This window comes from Scardinius erythrophthalmus, assembly GCF_964197995.2.
Source record: "Scardinius erythrophthalmus genome assembly, chromosome: 1".
Taxonomy (NCBI): domain Eukaryota; kingdom Metazoa; phylum Chordata; class Actinopteri; order Cypriniformes; family Leuciscidae; genus Scardinius; species Scardinius erythrophthalmus.
In genome coordinates, this window is record NC_138221.1 from 22189593 (window position 1) to 22215826 (window position 26234).

Sequence of the window (26234 nt, forward strand, 5' to 3'; positions counted from 1 at the left end):
TCCACGATTGCAACTGCCATGCAAGTATTCTTTGATGAGATTGCTATGAAATAAGCTGATGGTTCTTCTTCTCATACTGAGATCTTATTCCATAGTTCTATTTCCTGTTCCACACCACTCACCCCTTTCACCTATGCATGTATGTATGGATGTATGAATGTATTTATGTTTGTTTAGTGTTAGTTATGTTTGTGATTTAGTTAATAAAATTTGTGCACGATTATGAATTTGGTTTCTGATCCTCTGTTTGCATACAAAGTCCCTTTTACGATTTTGATCTTGCTACATGCTAATTGCTGTACACATAAGGAATAATTATTTTTCAGCGACCATGAACAATACATTTTCCTTAGAATAAATGAATAATCAAAGAGTTCTTTGGAACTGATTAATTGATTGTAATATTACTTTGGCTTACCTCAAAGTTAATCTGATTAACTGACCCAAATATTAATAATTAATCATAATTGGTAATTATGGATTATTATTAATATTTCCCCTTAGAGCTAATGTCCTTACAAGTCCATTTCAGAGTCTTGCATATCTGAGCTTTCTCTATTCTCCTGAGTACCTTTCTCAGTTAACCCTCCTATTACCTTTGGGGTCAATTTGACCCCATTCGGTGTTTAACGTCTCTAAATACATACTTTAAAACAAATTTTTTGCTTCATATTTAAAGACTTTTCCTAATTTAATGGGGACAACTGGATAAACATAAAATTAACATGATGATAGGTTTTCAATGTTCTGTACGTACTTTTGTAGCATCAGTGTTCTTTGGGGTCAATTTGACCCCAGGCTCATTTTGCTGTATAAAACATATAAGAAATATAATGTTTTTTGTTGTTCACACATTGGTGATTAGGCACAAATCCCACATTTATTTTGGATGATATTGAGGTCATTATAAGTTGAGATTTTATGATCTTCAAAACCTTCCCTCTGCTTTAGGGCCCTAACCTGACATTACCGTATAGGCCTACTTGAGGTATTGCGAGAACCACTGATTGTTCACATGATATTGTGGAGGGGGGAATCATAATTCTCACAAGAAATTAGATATTTCCAGTGCCAATTATATATTTCCAGGGAAGAGAAAACATAATTCTTGCAAGAACTTTGATATTGTGTGCCGTGGGGGAGGGGAAAACATAATATAGGGGAGGAGCAAATGTATGAAAGCTTCCACAGAAGCCTTATAAACTATTTCTCTTTGTGCTTTGTGAGCTCTCTCTTTATGCTCTTTCTCAATTGAAAATTACCTCTTAGCAAAGTTTTTTTTTTTTTTTGGGGGGGGGGGGGGGTTTCTATATGGACCTGTTCGCCAGCAAGACACCAGTCGACCTGCCCGAAATGCAGGACAACGCCATACCAGCCATCCCGTCAGTGTTGACCAGTGAGGTCAGGCATGCGATTCAGAACATCCAGAAAGAATGGGTGCCAGGGCTGGACGGAATCGAGGAAGATGGCCAAGACAGTGCTGTTGTACAAGAAGGGTGACCGCGAACAGCTGAGCAATTATTGGCCAATCAATACTTCCCACTTGAATGACAGGGTACAGCTGTGGCCAAATTTCAGTTGTTATGATGTTGATTCACATTTTTACATAGATACATTAGACACACATAGATTGTTGTGCAGAGTGATCAGAGGCATTTTACATCATTTCAAAAAACTTTATCACAAAACCCCAAATTTCACTGTTTATGTCCTTGGCACCAAATTACCAGCTAACATCATTTTACTAATCATATCATCAGCACATGACCGCTATAAAAGAAAGGAATAAGTGCTTCCAATCATTATGTTCTTCTGTTAGAAATGGTTTCCTCCAAAGAAAGATGGAGGATCATCTTTGCATCAAAATGGCCTCACATGTAAGGAAAGAGCTGCAAAGAATTTTGCACCTGAAAGAACCATTTACCAGATCATCAAGAGCTTCAAGAATAGAGGTTCGGCTGCAGTGAAGAAGGCTTTAGGATGTCCCAGAGTGTCCAGCAAGTACCAGGAACTTCTCCTCCTGAGGAATCAGCTAGGGAATCATGTCACCACCAGTGCAGAACTGCTCAATATTGGCAGCAGGTGGGTGTGAGAGCATCTGCACACACAGCAAGGCCAAGACTTTTGGACAACGACCTGGTGTCAAGAAGGGCAGCAAAGAAGACACTTCTCTCCAATAAAAACATCAAAGATTGGCTGAAATTCTGCAGGAAGTACAAGAATTGGACAGCAGAAGACTGGTGCAAAGTTAATGTATCTGATTAGAATATCTAGAAAATTGATTGTCCAGAGAAGAAAAGGTGAACGCTACCATGAGTCCTGTGTCGTGCGAACAGCGAGGCATCCTGAGACTATCAATGGGAGTGTCATATTGACCCCAAACCTATCCTTGATAAAATATATTGTATTATATAATAAATAAAAAGCTATTAAAACACGAAATATATATATCATTAATTAATTTTAGATCAATCAGTGACATTTTATAGTGATTTGCTAATTTGTCCATAGCCGTGCAGTAGGTATTCTGGATGTATAAGGGGTGGGGGTGGGGGTGGGGGGTTGGTGGTGTTTTATTTAAAGGGCTATTTAAGTAGTAAACAAAGAAACATAAAGTACCTGACTTAAAACTTTGGGGAAAAAATCTAATTGTGGGGGTTTAAATAGCTGGGGTCAAATTGACCCCAGTGGGTAAAAGATGTTGGTAGATTTGAGGGTAACAGGAGGGTTAAATGATCTATAAGAGATCATTTGAGGTTTTGCATATGTGATAGTCCTATTTCTCTTTATTTTGCAGATTTTAAACACACATAAACACTAACATTTAACATGAAGCATTGGCTTTATCTGTCAATGAAGAAATCATGTTACTGCCATGATGGTGTTGTTCCAGCATCTACCAGCAGAGGGTTGATGAGATTATTCAGTCAATTCCTGACCCAATCCCAGAGGAAAACAGTACTAACAGTAGTAATATGTACTATTACTAGCAGTAATTATCTCGTGTGCAAAAGTAGCCAATAAACTGTTCAGAGCAGATGTGTGTTGAGACAGTGTGATTCACTCATTTGATCAGATCAGAGGAAGTTACACAACCACAGGAGATGATGATGTTTAAGGAAGAGCTGTAACTATATATAACAAAGAGAAAGACTGACAGAAACACAAAATGGCTGATAAGTGTGATCTGTGTCTGCTGGGACTGATCATTCTCTCTTCACTTCTCACAGGTAAAGAAATCTGTATTTTCTCTAAAGACATTGTAGGATTGAAAATAATCCAAGATATTTGAAATGAACAAAGACGTTTGCTTTACTGTTTTCCACCCCCTCTTTCTACCACAATGACCATTTGAATGAAAAAATGTTTCTGAATAAGAAAAGGGCTGCATTTTTTGAGAGGAGAAAATGATGTAGTAAAGGAGAAAGAGAAGGATTTTAAGCGTAAAGTTTTTACAGCAAAAATAGATTTTAAGAATAAGGTTGAGCAAAGATTCTGTACAGGCAATACAGAACATCTTGATGATGATTTAAACATCTTGTATGGAAGATACGATGTGAGAGACCCAAAAATAGGCTGTAGTATTAAGTAATACCTGTGATCAAATTGGTAGCTATGAACATATACAGCTTTCTGAAGAAGAAGTAGCCATGTGTCTCTCTAAAATTAGACCAAACAAAGCCCCTGGGCCTGATGGCCTCCAAGGAAGGGAGCTAAAGGCATGCTCTCAACAGCTTAAAGGGGTTCTTACTCCGACGCACCGGTCTCGTATCTCTCACAGAGGAGCAGGAATTTTCTTAGCAATGTTAAAACGCACATCAACCGATCACTTGTTTAGCGTTCATGTAAACACTACATTCAGATTCACCACTCGGAATGATTTCAGCTAGATTGAAACAAAAGGTGTGCATGTAAACAATGAATGGCAACCGCGAAAAGCAAAAGCTGAATAGTGAAAAAGCTGAAAAAGAGGATGGCAACCCCTACTCAGCTTTCTCCTACCACTCAGCTTTCTCCACAGAACAAGAGCCTGCTAGCTTAGCTTCCAAAGAAAGACGGCTGACTGTGTGTACATTCTGTGAGTGAGATCCCACCCTCTATGGGCGGGTTGTAAACATGCGGAACAACGCCATGATTTACTGGCTGTAGTCTTCAGCCTCTGGCCAGAAAATCCTCCGATGACGCAAAATGACGATTTTTGCGTCATCGGAGGATTTTTTCCAAACAAAAAATACATAAATCTCTTGTCTCAGCCCAGATAGCAACATTGTTTCGGCCTAGATCCGGCCCACATATGGCACTTGTGGAATGCAGATCTGGCCCACATGCAGTGGGGAATGATGGCACTTGGACGGACCGCTACTGTTTGCCAGATCTGGGCCACAGGCAGGCCATAGCAATGCCACATGTCAGCCAAGAGCAAGGAAATAAACCAGAGCTGGTACTTATCTGAGCCACAAAGTCTGTGAATATTAAATATGGAGTCATTTCATCCTTAAAGGGGTGGTAAAACACGATTTCACTTTTCTCAAGTCAAGTCAAGTCAAGTCATCTTCATTTATATACTTTATGCTTTTAACAATGTAGATTGTCTCAAAGCAGCTTTACAGAGATAAGCGTATAATTTAAGGTAACAGAGATTGTTTCGGCTTTACAGCAGAGTTAAGTTATTTCCATCTAAAGTTAGTTTTAATTGATTTGGTTCCGTCGCAATGATCATTTGTTATTAAATTAGGGGCCGCTAAGACGACACCATTCTCTCTACACAGACTTTAAACGCGAACCTGTGAGAAACGCTGATGGCGGTCACATGCGCATTTAGAATGGGTTCTATAGTTATGTGCGTTTGAATATACGCAGGTTTGGAAATCCCTACAAGCCAAGCCTAAACAAAATACTTGTTTTTCCTTATAAATTTTGATAAGGAATTTTATTTGTTGCTTTGGGGTAGGACCGCGAGACGAATTTTCCCAACAACGCCTTATCTGTAGAGTGGTAGTGGGATCCTCCATAGGGAGAGACTAGTTGGCACTTCAGCACTGCGTTGTCATCGGTCCAGGTGAAGGTCCTTCGTCAGATCTGGATACGGCCTGGATCCGGCAGGCTGCAGGAAAAACCTTGGGATAAACACAGACACTAAAATTAGCGTAGATGCCATTCTTCTCATGATGTAACGAGTACATCAGGATTTTTGGGAAGTGTTCCCGGTTCCGGCTGACCTAGTCTATGCAGCATAACATTAAATTATAGAAGTCTATAATGTATTATGTGAAAGCTAGGTCAAAGAGATGTGTCTTTAATCTGGCTTTGAACTGACAGAGTGTGTCTGCTTCCCGGACAATGGTGGAGACAATCGTTTTGAACCAGCTGTAGTTTGTTTATTAAGCGTGCAGGGCAACCACCTAGTAGAGCATTACAATAATCTAGCCTTGAGGTCATGAACGCATGAACTAATTGTTCCGCATTTGTCAATGAGAGCATATGACGTAATTTAGATATATTTTTAAGATGGAAAAATGCAATTTTACAGATACTAGACACGTGACTTTCAAATGAAAGATTGGTATCAAAGAGCACACCCAGGTTCCTAACCGACGACGAAGACTTAACAGAGCAGCCATCGAGTGTTAGACAGTATTCTAGATTATTACGTGAGGAAGTTTTTTGTCCAATAATTAGAAACTCTGTTTTTTCAGCATTTAGAAGTAGGAAATTACAAGTCATCCAATTTTTTATATCCGCTATGCATTCCGTTAATTTTGTGAATTGATAAGTTTCGTTAGGTTTTGAAGAAATATAGAGCTGAGTATCATCGGCATAACAGTGAAAGCTAATGCCATGTTTCCTAATGATATCTCCTAAGGGTAGCATGTACAGAGTGAACAGCAGCGGTCCTAGTACTGAGCCTTGTGGTACGCCATACTGAACTTGTGATCGATGAGACATCTCATCATTTACTGCTACAAACTGATAACGGTCAGATAAGTATGATTTAAACCATGCTAGTGCATTTCCCGTAATGCCAACATAATGTTCTAATCTATTTAAAAGAACGTTGTGGTCGATGGTGTCAAATGCAGCGCTAAGATCGAGTAACACTAATAGAGAGATACAACCACGATCGGATGATAAGAGCAAATCATTTGTGACTCTAACGAGAGCTGTTTCGGTACTATGGTACGGTCTAAATCCGGACTGGAAATCCTCGCAGATATCATTTCTTTCAAGAAAGGAACACAGTTGTGAGGATACTGCCTTTTCTAATATCTTTGACAGAAAAGGTAGATTCGAGATCGGCCTGTAATTGACTAATTCTGAAGGATCAAGTTGCGTTTTTTTAACAAGCGGTTTAATCAAAGCCAGCTTAAAGTTTTTTGGTACGTATCCTAGAGACAAAGACGAATTAATGATATTAAGAAGAGGATCTATGACCTCTGGAAGTATTTCTTTCAGTAGCTTAGTCGGTATAGGGTCTAACATACATGTTGTAGATTTAGATGATTTAATGAGTTTAGTAAATTCTTCCTCTCCTATAGCAATGAATGAATCAAATTTTTCCTCAGGGAGACTACAATGCACTGCCTGATGCGATACTGTAGTAGACGGTTGCATAGTTATAATTTTGTCCCTGATATTATCAATCTTATAAGTGAAGAAGTTCATAAAGTCATTACTGCTGTGTTGCTTGGAAACTTCGGTGCTTGAAGCTTTATTTTTCGTTAGTTTAGCCACCGTTTCAAATAAATACCTAGGATTATGTTTATTTTCTTCTAATAGGGTTGAAAAATAAGCAGATCTAGCAGCTTTTAAAGCCTCTCTATAAGTAATTGAGCTCTCTTTCCATGAAATGCGAAATACCTCTAGTTTTGTTTTCTTCCAGTTGCGCTCCATTTTTCTAACTTTTCTAACTTTAGTCAGTGTGTAATGTTGCTGTTTGAGCATAAACAACATCTGCAAAGTAACAACTTTCAAAGTTTAAAGCAAAGGGAGATATTTGCTTTTAAAGAAATCAATTTCTAAGAACTACAAAAAGCGGACAGTAGGGACTACACGACATTCCTGTGGGCTTGCTGACATCACTAAGCCCAATATTTACATAAACCCCTCCTCCGATGAAGGAATCGCACAACGGCTAGTCCTGAAAGATGGAGCAGTTCCAACTTTAAAAACAGAAACTGTTTACGGGCCACAACCTGTAAGTATGATTTATTTTTCGTCGTTGTGTTTTCCTGTATTATTTTGTATTGTTAATTGTACGTTGTAGCTAGGAAGTAAACGAAGGACAACGCTGTTTGGCTCCACAAACCAGTTTGTTAAATGCTAACGTTAATTCATACTTATCCGACAAACACATACACACTTCTGTTTAATATCACCAGCGCAGCGAACTTGGAATGTTCGTGGTTGTTTTGTTGTCGTTTATGTGATCAGTGTAAATTATTCTTTGATTATAGCTTTTATGTATTGTTTATCTACATGCTTGTTTATCTACAGGCATGCTAAACATGATTTTGTGTTTGATTTGGCTACTGTTGTAAAGCCAATGTTTAGTGTTCGTATTGGATTAATAGTTCAGGCGACAGATATTTAGCTACAATCGTTCTAATACAAAAGTAACAGTGTCATATAGCGATCTGCAGTCTTAAAAAACATACCATTCTGAAACGTCCTTTAACAGCCGTTCTTGAACAGGTTCTGCTCGATCCTCTCCACTAACATTCTCCAGGTCTGATTCGGGCTCAAATTGGTATGGCAATATTGACGCCGTTGTTTACTGAAGCACAAACTACCGGTAAGGGTAAGGGGCGTGACGTTTCCGAACAACGTGTACTTGGCGGTTAGCGAATCACAACACACTGGGCCAGCTAACCAATCTGAGCCCATTGCGTATTTTGAGGGCGTTTTTACAAGGAGGGACAGAGCAGTGTACAATAATGGTTAAATATGTGAAAAATAATCTGAATTTTTAAAAACGAAGCATGAACACATGTTACAGTGCACCCCACAAACACAATCAAGCCTTCGAAAAAAGGTGTTTTACCACCCCTTTAATAAGCCTGTTAACAATCACTGAAGGAAAGAAGAGAACAGAAAAAGAGACGAACAGAAACACAAGAACTACAACTGACTTCAGACACAGCCTTAGATGAAATCAACTGAAGAGAAAAGAAGACATTAAATCTGTGAAGATCTCAGCAGAGGAGGATTAAACAACTCCACAAACATGTAACAATTATACGGTAACAATCGTAATTAGGTCATATATGAAATATTAGCTCGAACAGTAAGGAAATTTGGGGAAATATTAAAATCATAACTCGTAGTCATAATTCATAAATTTCACATATGCTATCACATTACCTGCTACTTATCAAAAATATTTCGTTCTATAACTGGTCTCTCATCAGTCATTCGGCCAGCGAATGCTTTGATTATACCAGTTAAGAACGAATATTTATATTATCAAACCTCAAACAAATCCTCTCCTGGCCGTGGAGACAGATTGCTGGGTTTATGAATTAAAATAAAGAGCTAACTTGGTAGCCAGATCTTATTCGCAATTTCATTGACTATTACATTGGTGGGATTGTAACACAGAGTCAGTCAAAGTATAAAAGATTTATTTAATCAAAATTTAACACACAAAGGATTATATGCATATAGGCAGTAATATAGGCTAATCTACGTACGTGACATTACACAAGACCCACGAACGTTTAAACAAACAAACATAAAACATGACTTGATCAGAATGAAAATAGGAAGAAAGTGAGGGAAAAGGTATGGTAATTTACAAACAGAACCTTTTAAGAGACAACTGTGAAAGCAGCTTCGAGAGAGATCAATTTTGTACTTGCGATTCTGTTCCTTTGTCTGTGTGAAGCTGGGCTTAGGGACCACGTGCTTCCTTCTTCTGGATCGTGTCTCACCGATTTGTGCTGGCGTTTCGCGTGAAGTTCTTAAAAGCTTACTGAATGTAACATTACCGAGAGGTACGGAAGTCTCTTTCCGGTGCGGAAAGGGCGAGACAACTTGGTTACAAGACGAGACTGGATTTCTACATCCGCGGTTAGTTGGATGAAGGCCCGGTGGTGCCTTCCCCCGCTCCGCTGCTCTTGGTGCAGGGAGGGGTGAGAGTTCAGAGTTCGGAGTCACGAGGATGAGCGAGTATGAAAGCCGAGAGAGAGAGACGTCTGCTTGTGTTGTGGTTTTTAAAGCAGCGCGGGGTAACGCCCTGTTTGATTACGGTACCCAATGAAATCTTTCGGTTCTGAGGCGGGAGCGTTTCATTGTTTGTGAAGGAACGCCTCTTCTGATCTTTACACAGAAAAATGCATTCAAACTTTAATACCACATTATGTCTAAGAAATAAACATTTGTGCGGAATATAGTTTATATTTCTGTACAAAGAACCTCATTGCGGTCTGTAGGATATCAAACCCGATATTAATATCAGTTAATGAAACAGATACATCTCAAATGTATCAACACACGTGTCCATTCCATCTGCAGAAGGGCATAAATATCTCAATTTATCCCATCACATCCCATAGACAAGAAAACTACATAAAAACATTTTGATAATGGTTCATGCGTGTGTGTAACTTGTGTTTTAGGAGTTTCAGAGTGGTTTGGTGTGTGTGCGTGATTCAGAGCGGGTTTTCTATTGGGATCGGAATGTCAGGAATGTCTTTGACGCTGTGGAGAGGGGGAAGTGAGTCATAAAAAAAAAAAAGTTTGAGATACAGACTTTGCCAAGTCTGTGGGAATTAGAAAGTGTCTTCACTTTTAATTAGTATATAAATTAAAAGTCCATTTTTACCCATCGAGCCATAGTCGCTACAAACAGCATTACCAGCTTCACTTATTACTAACCAGACTGACTTTATTTCTGTCAGACGTCTACAGAAGCTCTTATTTAAAGGTGACAGAGGTTTAGATGTCATTGTATTTTCATTTGATGTCACCATGATGGTGATCAGTGTTTGCTTTAGTTGGGCTCTGGACCCTTGACTTTTGAACATTAGTTTTTCTTTGGCTGCGATAGCTTTGTCTTTAAACACATTTGCTATTGCAAAAAAGCCGAAAGAAAAGCTGTTTAATGCATTTTATCAGCGCAGTTTTTTTACAGTGTGTATTTTAGTTTTCTGCTTTTTATGCTGTTATGTTTTATATTTTCATTTATTAATATATAACATAATGACGACTGATATATACTGTTTTTCAGGAACTAGTGGAGTGACTGTGGAGAATGTGTTCATCAGTTCTGGTGAAAATGTGCGTCTGTCCTGTAATAATGCTCTTCCTGACTGCAAATCAACTACATGGATCTACTATAACAGAAACAGACATTCAGAGAAAGTTTTACTGATTACTTTAGGGAAAAAAAATAAAGACAAAGAGAGACATGAGAGACTGAGTCTGGAGTCTGACTGCTCTCTGAACATCAAGAACGTCACAGAAGAAGATTATGGATTATACACCTGCCGACAATGGATAAATGAGAATGGAAGATACCACCAACAAGGACCTGATGCTGATGTTTATCTGCATGTTCTTCATGGTAAGTTTATGATTATGTGGTCAATTTAAAAGTCTCCCTTTAAACTCAGATGATGATTGAAGAGTCTGTGATTTGTGTCTTGTGTTCAGTTTCAGTGTCTTCATCATCATCATCATCATCATCATCATCTTCATCCTCACATACTGAGATCAGTCCAGGCCGCTCTGTGACTCTCTCCTGTCAGTTGTATTTATATACTGAATACCCCTGTGATTATTTGGTCAGATCTGAGGGTCTTGAGCTGTTGTGGGTGAATCAGGCTGGTGTTGATCTGAAGACAGACTCCAGATATCAGATATTATCATCATCAGATCAAGATCGCTGTATCATCATCACTCTGACTACAACACTCCTGAATGAAGATGACAACAGAGAGTGGAGATGTCGGCTTACTCACAGAAAGCAACTCAAGACCTCAGTCAGATACACTGTCAAGTATTCAGGTGAGAAAACAGTGTTAGAAGACCCTCATAATGTCAGGAACACTAAGGTCTATCAGTATCACTGAACCAGAACAAACTGAGGGAACAAAAGCTTCTTTGACTCTCACAGCAGAGTAACTCAAAGCATTGCTTCAAACTAATGAACTGCAGTGAAGTAACAGTCCAAAACGTGATGCTGGAAATAATAAAGGAATTGAAACTTGACAGCAAAAATATTAACTTTTTATGTAATGTGATGATCAAAGTTAAAATATGAATGTCATATTGTACAGTATTAATAATCTGAAATAATATTCATCTTCACAGCTCAAGCAGATTTAACGACAGCAGTGAATCCAGTCCACATCACACACTCTCAGGATCCCTCAACTATAAACACACACGTTTCTAAAGGTACATCATCACTGTCTTTCTCACATCAGTGCTTTTCAGATCATAATGCTAGAGTTATCTTCAGTGTTAACTCATCAAAATATGACTGTCATATTCTACAGTATGATTGTCACATTGAGTTGTTGTTTTAGTTTCATTTCATGGACTTTTATGGTGTGTCCCAATTAGCGTACTTATGCATATTCTATGACATGTTTAGTATAAACAGTGAGAGTAGTGTGTTCATATAACACTCTGGTTCTTTCACTCGATTCTCCCAGAAAGCGTCACATGAAGACGATATGTTGAGCTCATCCATGCAGCGCATTCACTGTAGATCCTTGAAAAACACCAAACAGACATAAAATACTGCTCATCAGTCACAAAATTATCAAAAAACATAAGTGCAAAAGTAAACTAAACAAATATATATATAAAAAAAAGAGAGAAACACAAAATAAGCCGTACACTCGTAATGCTCGGCAACAAGTTTAACATATAAAACTTCAATTATTCATCAAGTCTGGGTGTCTTATGACCCCAATATGAAATAAAATGTTTTAAATATCTTTTTAAATATATATCGCCCCCTTGGAATTATGAGGTTCTATCTGACATTTTTGTCAAAATTTAGTTATTCACATATTCTTATTCTGTGACCACTTCTTTACATTATGTGATGTTGTTTTTTAAGTTGTGTACATTTTGGAACTTTTTATCTAGAAAATAAAAAGGTTCTTTCTACACAGTCAAATGGAATGCAAAAACTTTAAAGCTCAATATCTCAAAACTGCTCAGAACGCAGATAGAACCTTATAATTCCAAGGGGACGATATATTAGAGATGTGACAGTGATAATATTCTCCCACCGATTAATCAACTTTTTTTACATCGCTTATAAAAAGCTGGTGCGGAAGTGTGCACCTCACTTTCACTTTTAAATTAGCGTCAATTCATCCTTCGCAGGGAGTTTGATTGACATGCGATCTGAGTCTGACCAATCAAAATCCACCATTTTTGTCAGACAAAGCAGTCAGGAGAGTTAGTAGATTAATGTTGGTGGATTTGAACTTGGCTTTAACTGAGGCAATCTGTCACGACACATTACAGAGCCACAAAACGGTAGGCCTATTGTTTAATTTTCTTTGACTGAACAAATTTGAAAATTGAGACTTTGTTTCATATTAAATATTACCTGCTCTGTCCTGTCTGTCAGCGCGTTGTCAGTGTCCTCTTTTTTTCACTGCTTGAGAACATGGGTTGAATCCGAAATCGCCCCCTAAACCCTTGTTCACTAAGTTAGGCCTATTCCCTGCGTTAGTCCACTAACGTCGTTCACTTGAAGGAGTGAATATACACGCGTTAATGCAGTGCAATGTGGGATTGAATAAATGCACTCAATAACTGCATTTACTGACTGCTGTACCGATATTGACGCGCGTCTTTTGTTGTGTGTGTGTGTGTGTGTGTGTGTGTGTGTGTGTGTGTGTGTGTGTGTGTGTGTGTGTGTGTGTGTGTGGAGAAGGGGACGAGGATGGGTTTGGTGGACTAGACAGTGCAGAGACAGTTCGGGGAGGACTGCCCATGTTCCAGTTTTCGGTTCGGAATGAAGAGAGAGACACAAGTCAAGCTATATGGGTGCGGGGATTTGTTTTGGATTTTTTTGTTTTTGTTTTTTTGCGGTGCCGCGGTGGGCAAGTGATGAAACCGATGTTGTGACTGAACACAAGTTTGTACTCTGTAAAAGGTGCATACTTTTGAGTGTGTAGCAGAAGCGTAGACAAGCTTTGGGACAAACTATCACGTCATACAACTGCGTCTTTAACAGTTGCTCTCTGTCGCTTAGTTACGCACATCCTGTCACTCAAACTGACCTGTCAATCATATTGTCAAAGATAAAATCCTCCACATTTAATTTCATTTAATTTCCTACCGTATTGGAGAGAAATGCAGAAGCACGTTGATCTGCAGTCGCGGGTCTTTCATGACAAGACTCTCCTCATATTAATGAAAAATTATGCATTTAAAAGTAATTGGCCAAACGGATCTTCATAAAAGTCCACATGGTTATTGCAGATGAAATATTACACAGATAACTAGAATAAATATTTTTCTATCAGGTTAAACTTTGATTAGTCACTCAAACCTTTATCTAAACTTCTCACCATCGGTCGTGCATATTCGTCATGTTTTGTAGTTTTTTTAAAAACACTTTTTACTCATGTTTGTAGTTCCTCCTCCAAAGCGCAATGGGTTGTGGGTAATATTAACCTTTATAGTGAGCACGGATCCACTCTTCGAAAATCCACCGGAAATAGTAGAACATCTGGAGACTTCTGGCACACTCTTCAACATACTATGCTTTGGGACACTTATTTAAATCTCACACACTGTTTAGGAAGGATAGTATGGACATTGAGACGCAGGGCGAGGCTGTGTTTACGTCCACTTTTTATGCTCATCCCTCGCTAATGTTGCACGAGTGTCCACTACTGGAGAACTCTTGAAATGAGTTTGAATGAAATGCTATAAACCCTTCATCACATGTAATCCAATGTGGAGTTGATTATAAATTATACATTTGTTTTACATAGCACTATAGGCCTGTATGTATGCTTGGGCTGTTGGAGAAAATATAGTTAAAAAACAATCTAAATAAGTCTAATATCATACTATATAGAGTTGTGTGGTGTGATGTGCTTCATACCGCAAAGCATGCTGGGAGCCATGAGTTTTATACTATACCATGAAGCATGTCACTATTGCCAATGGATTTTGTCTTTGTATATAATTGTCCCCATTCATCCTTTTCACAGACTCTCAGGATCATTGGGATGAAAACACACCAGGTACATAATCACAGTGTTTTGTCTTTGTCTATAGTTGTCCCCAATCTGTCCGTCTCTGACTCTGTGCTCGATCTCTTCTTCAGTCATAGTGATTTCTGTCGCTGCAGTCGCTGTTCTCCTTCTTGCTCTTCTCTGGCTGATCTGCAGAAAAAGAGCTGGTGAGTTTTCAGATTTACTCCTTTACAACAATTAAAAACAGTTAAGATGAGCAAACAAACACTTCATGTTCAGACTGTAAGTATCATAGAAACATGTGGATTATATGAAATTCTCAAACAGAAGTTTATTCCTGCTGAGAAATCCTGTAATGTCAATATCACAGAGTTATCAAGTCAACGATCATTTTTATTATTCATTTTAATGCTTCAACAAAATCTGATTGTTGAAAAGCTTAATACTTAACATTGTGTTTTCCATAAATACTCATATTTGATGAGGCTCTTGTTTTCAGATAATAAAAGAGGGACTGGCGACTCTGCGGTGAGTTCAGTAATGCAGTGATTTAGATTTGATTACTGTCTTTAAAGCTCAATAAAGTGTCATTCATGCAGTTTAACTGTTTGTTCTGAAGGTCAAAGATGAGAATGATCATAACGGGACGAATGAGACGATCAACATGTCCATTCCTCCCGCTGCAAGAGCCGATGTGAGTCCACTAAATCATCAAACATTACGTTCACTGTCTGTTCAATAATGTGATTTAAAAGCTTTTGTGTTATTCTACATATTATAGTGAGAGATATGTCTGTTCTGTGTGTTAAACTTGACTCTCTGCACGTTTACATTGATGTTTAGGAGCAGACAGATGATGTGACTTATTCTGAGGTCACTTATTCCAATACAAAGCCAGTGAAATCACTCAATGTGAGTAGATACCAGCACATGAGTTTGACTCTCAGATAAATGAAGCTCATGCTCTAATAATAATAATAATAATAATTTCTGTGGTTCACACATTGATGGACAGAATCTGTTCTTTCAGGGTCATGATGATACAGTGACTTATGCTGCCGTCAGAGGAAGAGAAGATCAACCGCAGGATCAACTTTACGCCTCTGTGAACAAGAACAAGACCTTCACAAATAAACATTAATGATCATGAGCTCATCATATCAGGAGCAGACGGGAAGATTTCATCTCTCTGGGGTTTGGAGGAATTATATATGTGTGTGTGAACGAGCAGATATTTGTTGAATGTCCTATTTCTTTCTTTTTTTCACATGTGACAATAAAGAGCATGAAATATCATGAGTTAAAAGAAAAGATTTTGTCTCTTCTATTCCTGTAAAAACAGACGTAACTAAACTTGCTCCTTTTAAAACCCTCTATTTTAAAACCCACCAGCCGCCACTGGAAAACAGAAGTACGTTTGGCAGGAACTACAAAGCTATTTGAGGAAAAATATATTACTGATTTTCAATTTTTAAAAAATAAAATAAAAAATAGGGGGGACCTAGGATGATAACAGCTCTAAACACTAGACAAGAGAGTCCATTACCACCCTCTGAGCTACAAGGAACCGCTGAACATTTGGACACTATGTTTCACAGTCTCTAGACACTTCCTCAAATCTGCCTCACAGCTTTATCAGTGCTTTAACCTATTCTGAGAACAGAGCTATTCTCTGAACGTGTTCAAATGCATCCTGCAAAATCTCTATCATCTGGAAATCACACTGAATGCTGCACTTGAAGTCCATTTCAGAGTCTTGCATATCTGAGCTTTCTCTATTCTCCTGAGTAACTCTCAGTTAAAGGATCTATAAGAGATCATTTGAGGTTTTGCATATGTGATAGTCCTATTTCTCTTTATTTTGCAGATTTTAAACACACATAAACACTAACATTTAACATGAAGCATTGGCTTTATCTGTCAATGAATAAATGATGTTACTGCCATGATGGTGTTGTTCCAGCATCTACCAGCAGAGGGTTGATGAGATTATTCAGTCAATTCCTGACCCAATCCCAGAGGAAAACAGTGAGGATCAGGCACTCTTTTAAAAAGACACATTTCCGGCTATACTTTTGGACTCTGGTCATATGGTGCTGGTCATATAATTAGAATATCATGAAAAAGTTTATTCATTTCAGTAACTCCATTCAAAAAGTGAAACTTGTATAATGTATACATTCATTACACACAGACTGATATATTTCAAGTGTTTATTTCTTTTAATTTTGATGATTATAACTGACAACTAATGAAAACCCCAAATTCAGTATCTCAGAAAATTAGAATATTGTGAAAAGGTTCAATATTGAAGACACCTGGTACCACATTCGAATCAGCTAATTAACTCAAAACACCTGCAAAGGCCTTTAAATGGTCTCTCAGTCTAGTTCTGTAGGCTACACAATCATGGGGAAGACTGCTGACTTGACAGTTGTCCAAAAGACGACCATTGACACCTTGCACAAGGAGGGCAAGACACAAAAGGTCATTGCTAAAGAGGCTGGCTGTTCACAGAGCTCTGTGTCCAAGCACATTAATAGAGAGGCGAAGGGAAGGAAAAGATGTGGTAGAAAAAAGTGTACAAGCAATAGGGATAACCGCACCCTGGAGAGGATAGTGAAACAAAACCCATTCAAAAATGTGGGGGAGATTCACAATGAGTGGACTGCAGCTGGAGTCAGTGCTTCAAGAACCACCATGTCGCATTCCTTGTGTCAAGCCACTCTTGAAGACACAGCGTCAGAAGCGTCTTAAGACAAAAAGGACTGGACTGCTGCTGAGTGGTCCAAAGTTATGTTCTCTGATGAAAGTAAATTTAGCATTTCCTTTGGAATTCAAGGTCCCAGAGTCTGGAGGAAGAGAGGAGAGGCACAGAATCCACATTGCTTGAAGTCCAGTGTGAAGTTTCCACAGTCAGTGATGGTTTGGGGTGCCATGTCATCTGCTGGTGTTGGTCCACTGTGTTTTCTGAGGTCCAAGGTCAACGCAGCCGTCTACCAGGAAGTTTTAGAGCACTTCATGCTTCCTGCTGCTGACCAACTTTATGGAGATGCAGATTTCATTTTCCAACAGGACTTGGCACCTGCACACAGTGCCAAAGCTACCAGTACCTGGTTTAAGGACCACGGTATCCCTGTTCTTAATTGGCCAGCAAACTCACCTGACCTTAACCCTATAGAAAATCTATGGGGTATTGTGAAGAGGAAGATGCGATACGCCAGACCCAACAATGCAGAAGAGCTGAAGGCCACTATCAGAGCCACCTGGGCTCTCATAACACCTGAGCAGTGTGAACTATTTTATTTCTCTACCAATCTCTCAAGAAGAGAAAACGGTCTGTCCATTCTCTCCGTGCTCTCCTGTGATCTCATCTCCTCTCTGAAACTTCATGTCCTCCCTAATTAACTCGATCAGCTTATCGATCAGCTCATCCTATATCGGTCTCGTTTTCTCCTTGCTGGTACTGGCTCCGTCTCCTCCTCATCATGAGCTCGGCCCTGCTGTGTCCTCAGGGATGGAGGCAATGAGGACAGGGGGTGTTAATGTGCCTCTGTTCCAACACCTCATCCATGAGAACACAGCAGGGCCAAATTTCAGCAGTGGGTTTTCCACTCACTCCCTCACCCGTCCCAGGACACTTGCAATCCTAAGGCAAAAAAATCTATATATTTTTTAAGTTCTCCCATTTTTGTTTACCTGCAAGTGAGTAGGTCCATTTTAAAGTCATGTTCGTTTTCGGTTTTCGGCCAAGTTCATCTTATTTTCTTTACTGGCCAGGTATCCGGTAAGAGTTGGTATTAATAGTTTGTTGCAGCAGGTGCACAACAAATTTTCGTATATGACATCACTGCTGGTGGGAGGGGCCCTGTCTCATAGGTGTGTGTCAACGGTAGATGATCAAATTCACCAAACACTGTTCACAACGACAAAACATCTATAAACATCAACATAATCACACACAAAAAAAAACAATAAGGATTACACGCGGCTTCTCATTATTCCAGCTGCTCTCGTTCTGCTAGTTGTGCAAAGCTGTGGTGAGATAGAAGAATTACTATGAACGTTAAACAACACAGTTTTTACTAAATAAACTGAAATGATTAGTGTCTCGGAGTTCATGAAGCCTCATGATGTGAATAAAACATCAAACTGACTACAACAAACTCTTTGAAATGTATATGATACTGGATATCAAGGATGAAACAGTTTATAATGTAGACAGACAGCAATCTCATTCAATGTCAATCGTGTGTGGGTGAAATATAATTTATTAGGTATTTAAAATCTCTGAGAAATTAACAACATGAAGAAATCAAAAAGCTAATAATATTTCATGGCTTTTAGAACAAATTATTCCTGATTCAAGCAAAATGAGCATAAAATAAAAACGGACAATAACAATGAGTTGTTGATAAAATGAGTAAAGAGTTTAATTTATTTTATTTTTATTTAATTATTTTATTTCAAGCATACAATGAAAAAGTGTACAATATGTACAACATAAGACAATAATCGAAAAAAGCACTGATGATCAAACAAATAAAATTTGTTTGATCATCAGTTATCATCAGTTTAATCAATCATTATATGAAGCAAATACAAACATTAAGAAAGTAAAAGTGAATTAGACAGATCTCTCTCTCTTGAAGAGTCAAAGCATCTCAAGAGAAGAAGAAAAGAAAAGAGTCCAGTTTCAAAGATACATGAAAGTATATCTTGTGTTTGCATGGAAGAGTAGAAGTGGCAGAGAAACTAGATAACATTTCTAATAAAAAATAATGACAAATGAGTTAAAATTTTATATAAGATTAATGTAAATGGTAAATGGTAAATGGACTGCATTTATATAGCGCTTTCACAGACCCAATGGCCACCAAAGCGCTTTACAATATTGCCTCACATTCACCCATTCACTCACTCATTCATACACCGACGGCGGTGTCAGCCATGCAAGGCGATCCAGCTCGTCGGGAGCAGCTGGGGTTAGGTGTCTTGCTCAAGGACACCTCGACACTTGGTCAGGTGGAACCGAGGATTGAACCACCAACCTTCCGGTTTGTAGACAATCCACATGAACCACTGAGCCACTGCCGCCCTTCTCTCTTAAAGTGTTATATTAAGTGTGAATTTTCTGGTGCTCTTTCAGTTCATCATCTGTAGTAAAGGACTTCAAGCACTGAAACACACCGCTGTGTCTTTTCTGCTGTAATATTACTAATTAATCTTCTCCTTTGTGTGAATCTTCAGGTGTTTCTTCAGGACTGATGCCCAATGAAACTGTTTACCGCACTGATCACAGTTAAATGGTCTTTCTTCAGAATGAGAAGATATGATTTCAGAGAGAAAGCCTGAGCCGCTTTTTCCCAGTGTGAACTCTCATGTGAATCTTCAGACTTGATTTACTGAATTTTTAGATGTTTTTCCTTTCTTGTTCACGTTCATCAGGTCTAAAAGAAACATTAAATCAAGTGAAATTTCAAATGAGAGACAAACGTGAAATGAAAAGTGAAGCTCAAAGTCAAGATCACTGATGAGTTCAATAGTCATTTTAAATCACATCATATCTGGTCAACAACTGCTGTGCACGATTATGATCTATTTTAATATCATGAAGATGATTTGTGTTATAAGTCACTAGTTAAGTCATGAAACTCTAGATGATGCAGGCTTGACATATGATCTGTAAAAAAAAAAAATCTCATAGTTCTCTACACGACAAGCTGATTGGCCTCTAAGATATGCAAAAATTAGAGAATTTGTTGACAGACGGCCCTTTCGCAAGAAACGTAAAACAACTATTTGTTGGACTGTTTGGATCTGTGTCAAGGGCAAGCAGGAGATTTGAATTCAGTCTACGCTCGTGAAGTGGATTGTGATCACAGTGGGTCAAAGCTATAATCGTATTCATCAGGAGCAGCCGTGAGCAGGAGCGCTGAACACATAAGTTTCCTTTCGGAAATAACGCGCCCTTTTTCAGTGAGCCTGGATCGTCACAGCGGACATCATGCCAACCGATCACCGGCTGAGGTAAGAGTCTCATACTACATGTGAACGATATTTTATATTACATTTGTGTTAAGTTGACAGTTTCCAAGCAAACGTTAGCATTCTTAAATGATGTTCAGTCATAACTGGCGAGAGCTGGAGGGCAAAACACTGAAAATGCAGCATGCGTCTTGCAATTTTCCATCTGTTTTAATAAAGATCAGTTAAACCAACATCTCTAAAGACCTAAAACAAGCTTTAGTAGACTTGTTATTCATATTAAAGTCCGTCCAATTATTGTGTATAAAATCGTCGTTATGATAGTCAGTAAATCAATATGTTAAACGGCGGGACATTTTGAAACACTGTCTGGAAGCTGAAAACTCTTCTCTTAAAAAAACATCCTTGATTTTATTATAGTAAAATTGTAGTAACCACGTTTTTGGCGGATTTATTGCCATTATAATAGCCACAGTTTTACTAAAAATAGGCCTACCGTGTTTTTGTTTGTTTCTTTGATAACTATCAAGACCATTAAGAAAACGAAATACTGTACTTGTTGATAATGATACAGGAAAGCCTAAAACAGGAAGACTAGATTATATATATACAAAACGATGAACCCCTAGGTGTAACTGATGCAGCTAGGTCACAGTAAATCATATTAATTTACTTTCTATAAATGTAACTTAGCTAAAATCACATGGCAGCTCAAAACATTAATGTTAGCCTTTCCAGCTCAGCTTCCAGATCATAGTCAGTTTAGGTTTTGCATTGGCCCAATGGAACATATTCTGACATGTGTAAATGGTAATACTGAGTTTTAAAATAACTTATTCTTTTGTGTGATTTCAGGTCATGTGGAAAGCAGATGATCATGGCAAACAAGATATGGGAAGAATTAACTTTTAAAAAATCATAATGGCCGAGTCTTCTGATTCCATGATTGCACTAAAAGTGTGCACAAGGTTTGGATTTGCTACACTAAGACCACGATTGTGTTAGATTCCACACATCTATTGTTTTTTTTTTTTGTAACTAGGCTCTGTCATTTAGACACATGGCTTTTCCTATCACTACTTTCTTAATGACACATATATTATCTACCTTTCATTCCAGCCAGATGATCTGACGGTTGCTGCTCGCATCTCAGCCTACCTGATGGAGATTCTTGCTGGATGAATGACCTTCACCTTCAACTCAACCTTGCCAAGACATAACTGCTTATGGCTTCAGCTAAACCTTTGCTGTGTGATCCTTCTGATTTGCCTTATACATCATTAGGAGGATCAGGCCCTTCCTATTAGAGCTGCACAACTCCTTGTCTAAGCTCTTGTTTTATCCAGACTGGACTATTGTAATGCTATCTTGGCAGCTCTTCCAGCATCAGTCAAACCTCTGCAACTGATCCAGATGCTGCAGCAAGTGTTATCTTTAAAGGTAGTTCTATACCTAAAGAAAGCATTTGAATTCGCCACAGAAATAATAACATCGCTGCAAGATCTAGTGAGAAGCATTCAAATGTCTCCGTTATTACCCGTAGATCTCTATTAGATCAAACAGTGCTGCCGTGGAAACAAGGAGAAACATTGTGCCATGAATAAGTCCACAAATCAGAAACATTCACAATGGATTTAATGTAGTAGGCTAAACACTAACTGACTGTCACCATGGAAGTTTGGCAGGAATAGTAAAATGCTTTCAAGTTTTTTCATTCATTCAAACCTTTATTTAACCAGGATAAAAACACTCCTTGAGATTAAACATCTCTTTTACAAGAGTGTCCAGGCAAGTGGCAGCAGCGCGGTTTCAAATAGACATAGAGACACTTACAGGTAAATACATAGACATACATTCACTCATCATATTCAAACAACAATATCATCATAAAAAACCTGAGTCCTAAATCATTTTAAAAACAGTGACAGACAGACTGCCTTTCTGCAAGGTCCTTTAAAAAACCTTTAAAAGAATAAAGTGAGAACAACTCCTTCAACTCTAGTTCATTTTGAAGCTGATTCCATGCAGATGGTGCTGCAAAATGAAAAGTCTTTTTGCCAAAGTCAGTGCGGGCTTTAGGGACTGTCAATATGAACAGATCCTGTGAACGCAAGTGATATGTCCCTGCTGACCTCGGAAGGATATAAGTGTTCAGATAAGGAGGAAGAAGTCCTAATACTGCTTGATAAATAAAAAGATGCCAGTGCATCCAACGCCGAACGGAGAGGGAGAACCACTCTACCCGAGAATACAGCAAACAGTGATGAGTGAGAGATTTTAAGTTTGTGATGAATCTTAAGGCTCCATGAAACATTGTGTCCAAAGCATGAAGACACTGGGAGGTTGAATGCATATATACTGTAAAATATCACCATAGTCCAAGACAGACAAGAATGTTGCATTAACAAGTTGTTTTTTTGCTTCAAAAGATAAACAAGACTTGATTCTAAAGAAAAAACCTAACTTCAACTTTAGTTTTTTAACCAAATCTTGGACATGCAATGTAAAAGACATTGACTGATCAATGGTAATGCTGTACCAGAAAGTGTACAAATGGTTGGGACATTGTTTTTAGTAGATTTTCCCCGAGTGAAAGTCATGACTTTAGTCTTTTTTAGAGTTTAAAAGTAGCCAGAATATGTTGCAAGATGTTAAAAGCAGATTGTAAATTTGTGATTGCTTGATCTAATGTGGACCCAGAACAATAGAGAACAGTATCATCAGCATAGTAATGATAGTTTGTATTATCTATATTATTGCAGAGGTTGTTTGTATTGATTATATAAAGAAGAGGCCCAAGGATTGAGCCTTGAGGCACCCCTTTTGAAATATTTAGGGAGGCAGAAGTGAGGCCATCTACTTGCACACATTGTGTTCCCCCTAATAGGTAACTGTTGAACCATCCCACTGCTTGTTCTGAAAGTCCAATTCGCTAGTTGCACGTGGCCGCCATTTTGGATTTCGGATGAGTGAGGGTACGCTAAGACACTTCCGGTTTCGCATTACGCCCGGTGCAGGGAGCCGGAGAAAGACGGAATTTATCTTTTATAGTTGTTTATAGAATCAATTATCACTTAAAATATTACTAAGATCCATATTACTATCACACGAGCCAATGGCAATTAAATGCACGGACGCATAGTCAGATTAATGAATGAAATACAACTGTTCACGAACAGAAGATTGTATTTGACTCATGCTGCATACACATACGCAATGACAATTATGCCTACTGTAAATATAGAGTTGATGTAAAGTTATTCGCTGTCAAACTGATGCCAAAATGAATGGGAGTCAATGGAATGCTAACAGACCACGGTACTCAACAGAGCTGGCAAACTGTTACCTCACTGAAATGATAAAACAGTCAGAATCAGAATCAGAATCAGAAAGAGCTTTATTGCCAAGTGTGCTTGCACCCACAAGGAATTTTTCTTGGTACTGAAGCTTCCAGTGCACATATACAAATACAAATACAACAAGAACATAGTAATACAAATTCTAAGAATGAAAATATATAAAAATAAATAAAAATAGTATAAAAGTAAAAAAAGTAGGGTCACAGTTGGGTTTAGTCTGAATAAACATTTACAGATTATGAACATATTTACAGTATTTTGAGTAGTATGAATAATATAAATATCACCTGAATTAGAGAATATTACACTAGACAGTGGGAGTCTAGCACATGTTACAGATTATAAACATATTTACAGTATTTTGAGTAGTATGAATAATATAGATATAAATATCACCTGAGTTTATTGCACTAGACATTGGGAGTATTGCACTTACAGGCATATGCTTTGGGGGGCATGTTAAGTGTTCAGAAGGGAAATGGCCTGTGGAAAGAAACTGTTCCTGTGCCTGGAAGTTCTTGTGGCCAGTGATCTGTGTCGCCGTCCTGACGGTAACAGTTCAAACAGGGGGTGTCCAGGGTGAGTGGAGTCTGTGATGATTTTACCTGCTCTCTTCCTCACTCTGGAAGAGTACAGGTCCTAGAGGGTTGGCAGGGGGGCACCAATAATCCTCTCTGCAGTCCGGACTGTCCGTTGTAGTCTTCTGATGTCCGATTTGGTAGCTGAACCAAACCAGACAGTGATGGAAGTGCTTAAGACAGACTCAATGACGGCTGAGTAGAACTGGATCAGCAGCTCCTGTGGCAGATTGAACTTCTTCAGCTGGCGAAGGAAGTACAGTCTCTGCTGGGCCTTTTTCACAATGGAGTCAATGTGATTTGCCCACTTCAGGTCCTGGGAGATGGTAGAGCCCAGGAACCTGAATGACTCCACTGCTTCCACAGTGCTGTTCATGATGGTGAGAGGGGGGAGTGCTGGGGTGTTTCTCCTAAAGTCCACGATCATCTCCACTGTTTTGAGCGTGTTCAGCTCAAGGTTGTTATAACTGCACCAGACAGCCAGCTGTTCAACCCCCAGTCTGTAAGCAGACTCGTCACCATTTTGGATGAGACCGATGACAGTGGTGTCGTCTGCAAATTTCAGGAGCTTGACAGAGGGGTCTTTAGAAGTGCAGTCATTAGTGTACAGGGAGAAGAGCAGAGGGGAGAGAACGCACCCTTGGGGGGCGCCAGTGCTGATGGTGAGGGTCCTGGATGTGAGTTTCCCCAGTCTCACTAGCTGCTGCCGGTCCGTCAGGAAGCTGGAGATCCACTGACAGATTGTGGATGGCATGGAGAGCTGAGTCAGTTTGGCTGTGAGAAGATCAGGGATGATGGTATTGAAGGCCGAACTGAAGTCCACAAATAGGATCCGTGCATAAGTCCAAGGTCTGTCAAGATGTTGCAGGATATAGTGCAGTCCCATGTTGACTGCATCATCCACAGACCTGTTTGCTCTGTAAGCAAACTGAAGGGGATCCATCAGGGGTCCGGTGATGTCCTTCAGATAGGCCAACACCAGTCTTTCAAACGACTTCATGACCACAGACGTGAGAGCGACAGGTCTGTAGTCATTAAGTCCAGTGATTTTAGTTTTTTTGGGAACCGGAATGATAGTGGAGCGTTTGAAGCAGCAGGAACTTCACACTGCTCCAATGATCTGTTGAAGATCTGCGTGAAGACTGGGGCCAGTTGGTCAGCACAGGCTTTTAGACAAGCAGATGAGATGCCGTCTGGGCCTGAAGCTTTCCTAGTCTTCTGTTTTTTGAAGACTCTGCTCACGTCCTCCACACAGACCTTAAGCTCAGGTTGGATGGCAGAAGGGGGGAGGAGAGGGGTTGCAGGAGGTGATGGTGGATGTGTGAAGTGCACATCAGGGCGGGTGTGAGGTGTGAGTCTGGGCTTCTCAAACCTGCAATAGAATGCATTGAGAGTGCCAGCCAGTTGTTGAATCTCCACAGATGGGGGGGATGGTGATTTGTAGTTGGTGATGTTCCTCAGGCCTCTCCAGACTGATGCCGGGTCGTTGGCTGAAAACTGTTTTTTCAGCTTTTCAGAGTAGCTTCTTTTAGCAACTCTGATCTCCTTTGTCAGTTTGTTTCTGGCCTGGTTATACAAGATTTTATCCCCACTTCTGTAAGCATCCTCTTTGGTATGACGAAGCTGTTTGAGTTTCCCAGTAAACCATGGTTTATCATTAGTGAATGATAAGAATGTCCTGGTAGGAATGCATGTATCCTCACAGAAACTGATATATGATGTTACAGTATCTGTGAGCTCATCCAGATCGGTGGCTGCAGCTTCAAAAACAGTCCAATCAATGCATTCGTCATTAGATGAAGGTAATGTAGTGGGAGCAGTATTTCTGGACTTGAAAAAAGCCTTTGATACTGTGAACCACGAAATTCTTTTAAATAAATTAGAAAATTGTCACTTGTCACATGATGCAATGACTTGGTTTAGATCATATCTAGAACACAGGCAGCATTGTGTTAAAATAAATTCCATCCAGTCATCTATTCAAACTTGTCGAATCGGAATTCCACAAGGTTCAATTTTAGGCCCTTTACTTTTTAGTTTATATATAAATGATCTTCCAGACAGTTGCAAAAGGGTTGAAAGCCTCTGTTATGTGGATGTGTGGAGATGAACCCAATTGCAGACAGTGG

General features: G+C 39.1%; 1 protein-coding gene across 1 annotated transcript; it reads left to right on the forward strand.

Annotated features, from left to right (window-relative positions):
* Positions 1-3169: 3169 nt before the first annotated feature.
* On the forward strand, positions 3170-15321 carry LOC308695293 (uncharacterized protein; the record flags this gene model as incomplete). Its single annotated transcript, XM_081373400.1, has 10 exons — positions 3170-3230; positions 10229-10564; positions 10654-11007; positions 11314-11400; positions 14196-14228; positions 14312-14386; positions 14680-14708; positions 14800-14874; positions 15024-15092; positions 15211-15321. 10 exons carry the CDS (start codon positions 3170-3172, stop codon positions 15319-15321), a joined length of 1230 nt encoding a protein of 409 aa, XP_081229526.1.
* Positions 15322-26234: the final 10913 nt, after the last annotated feature.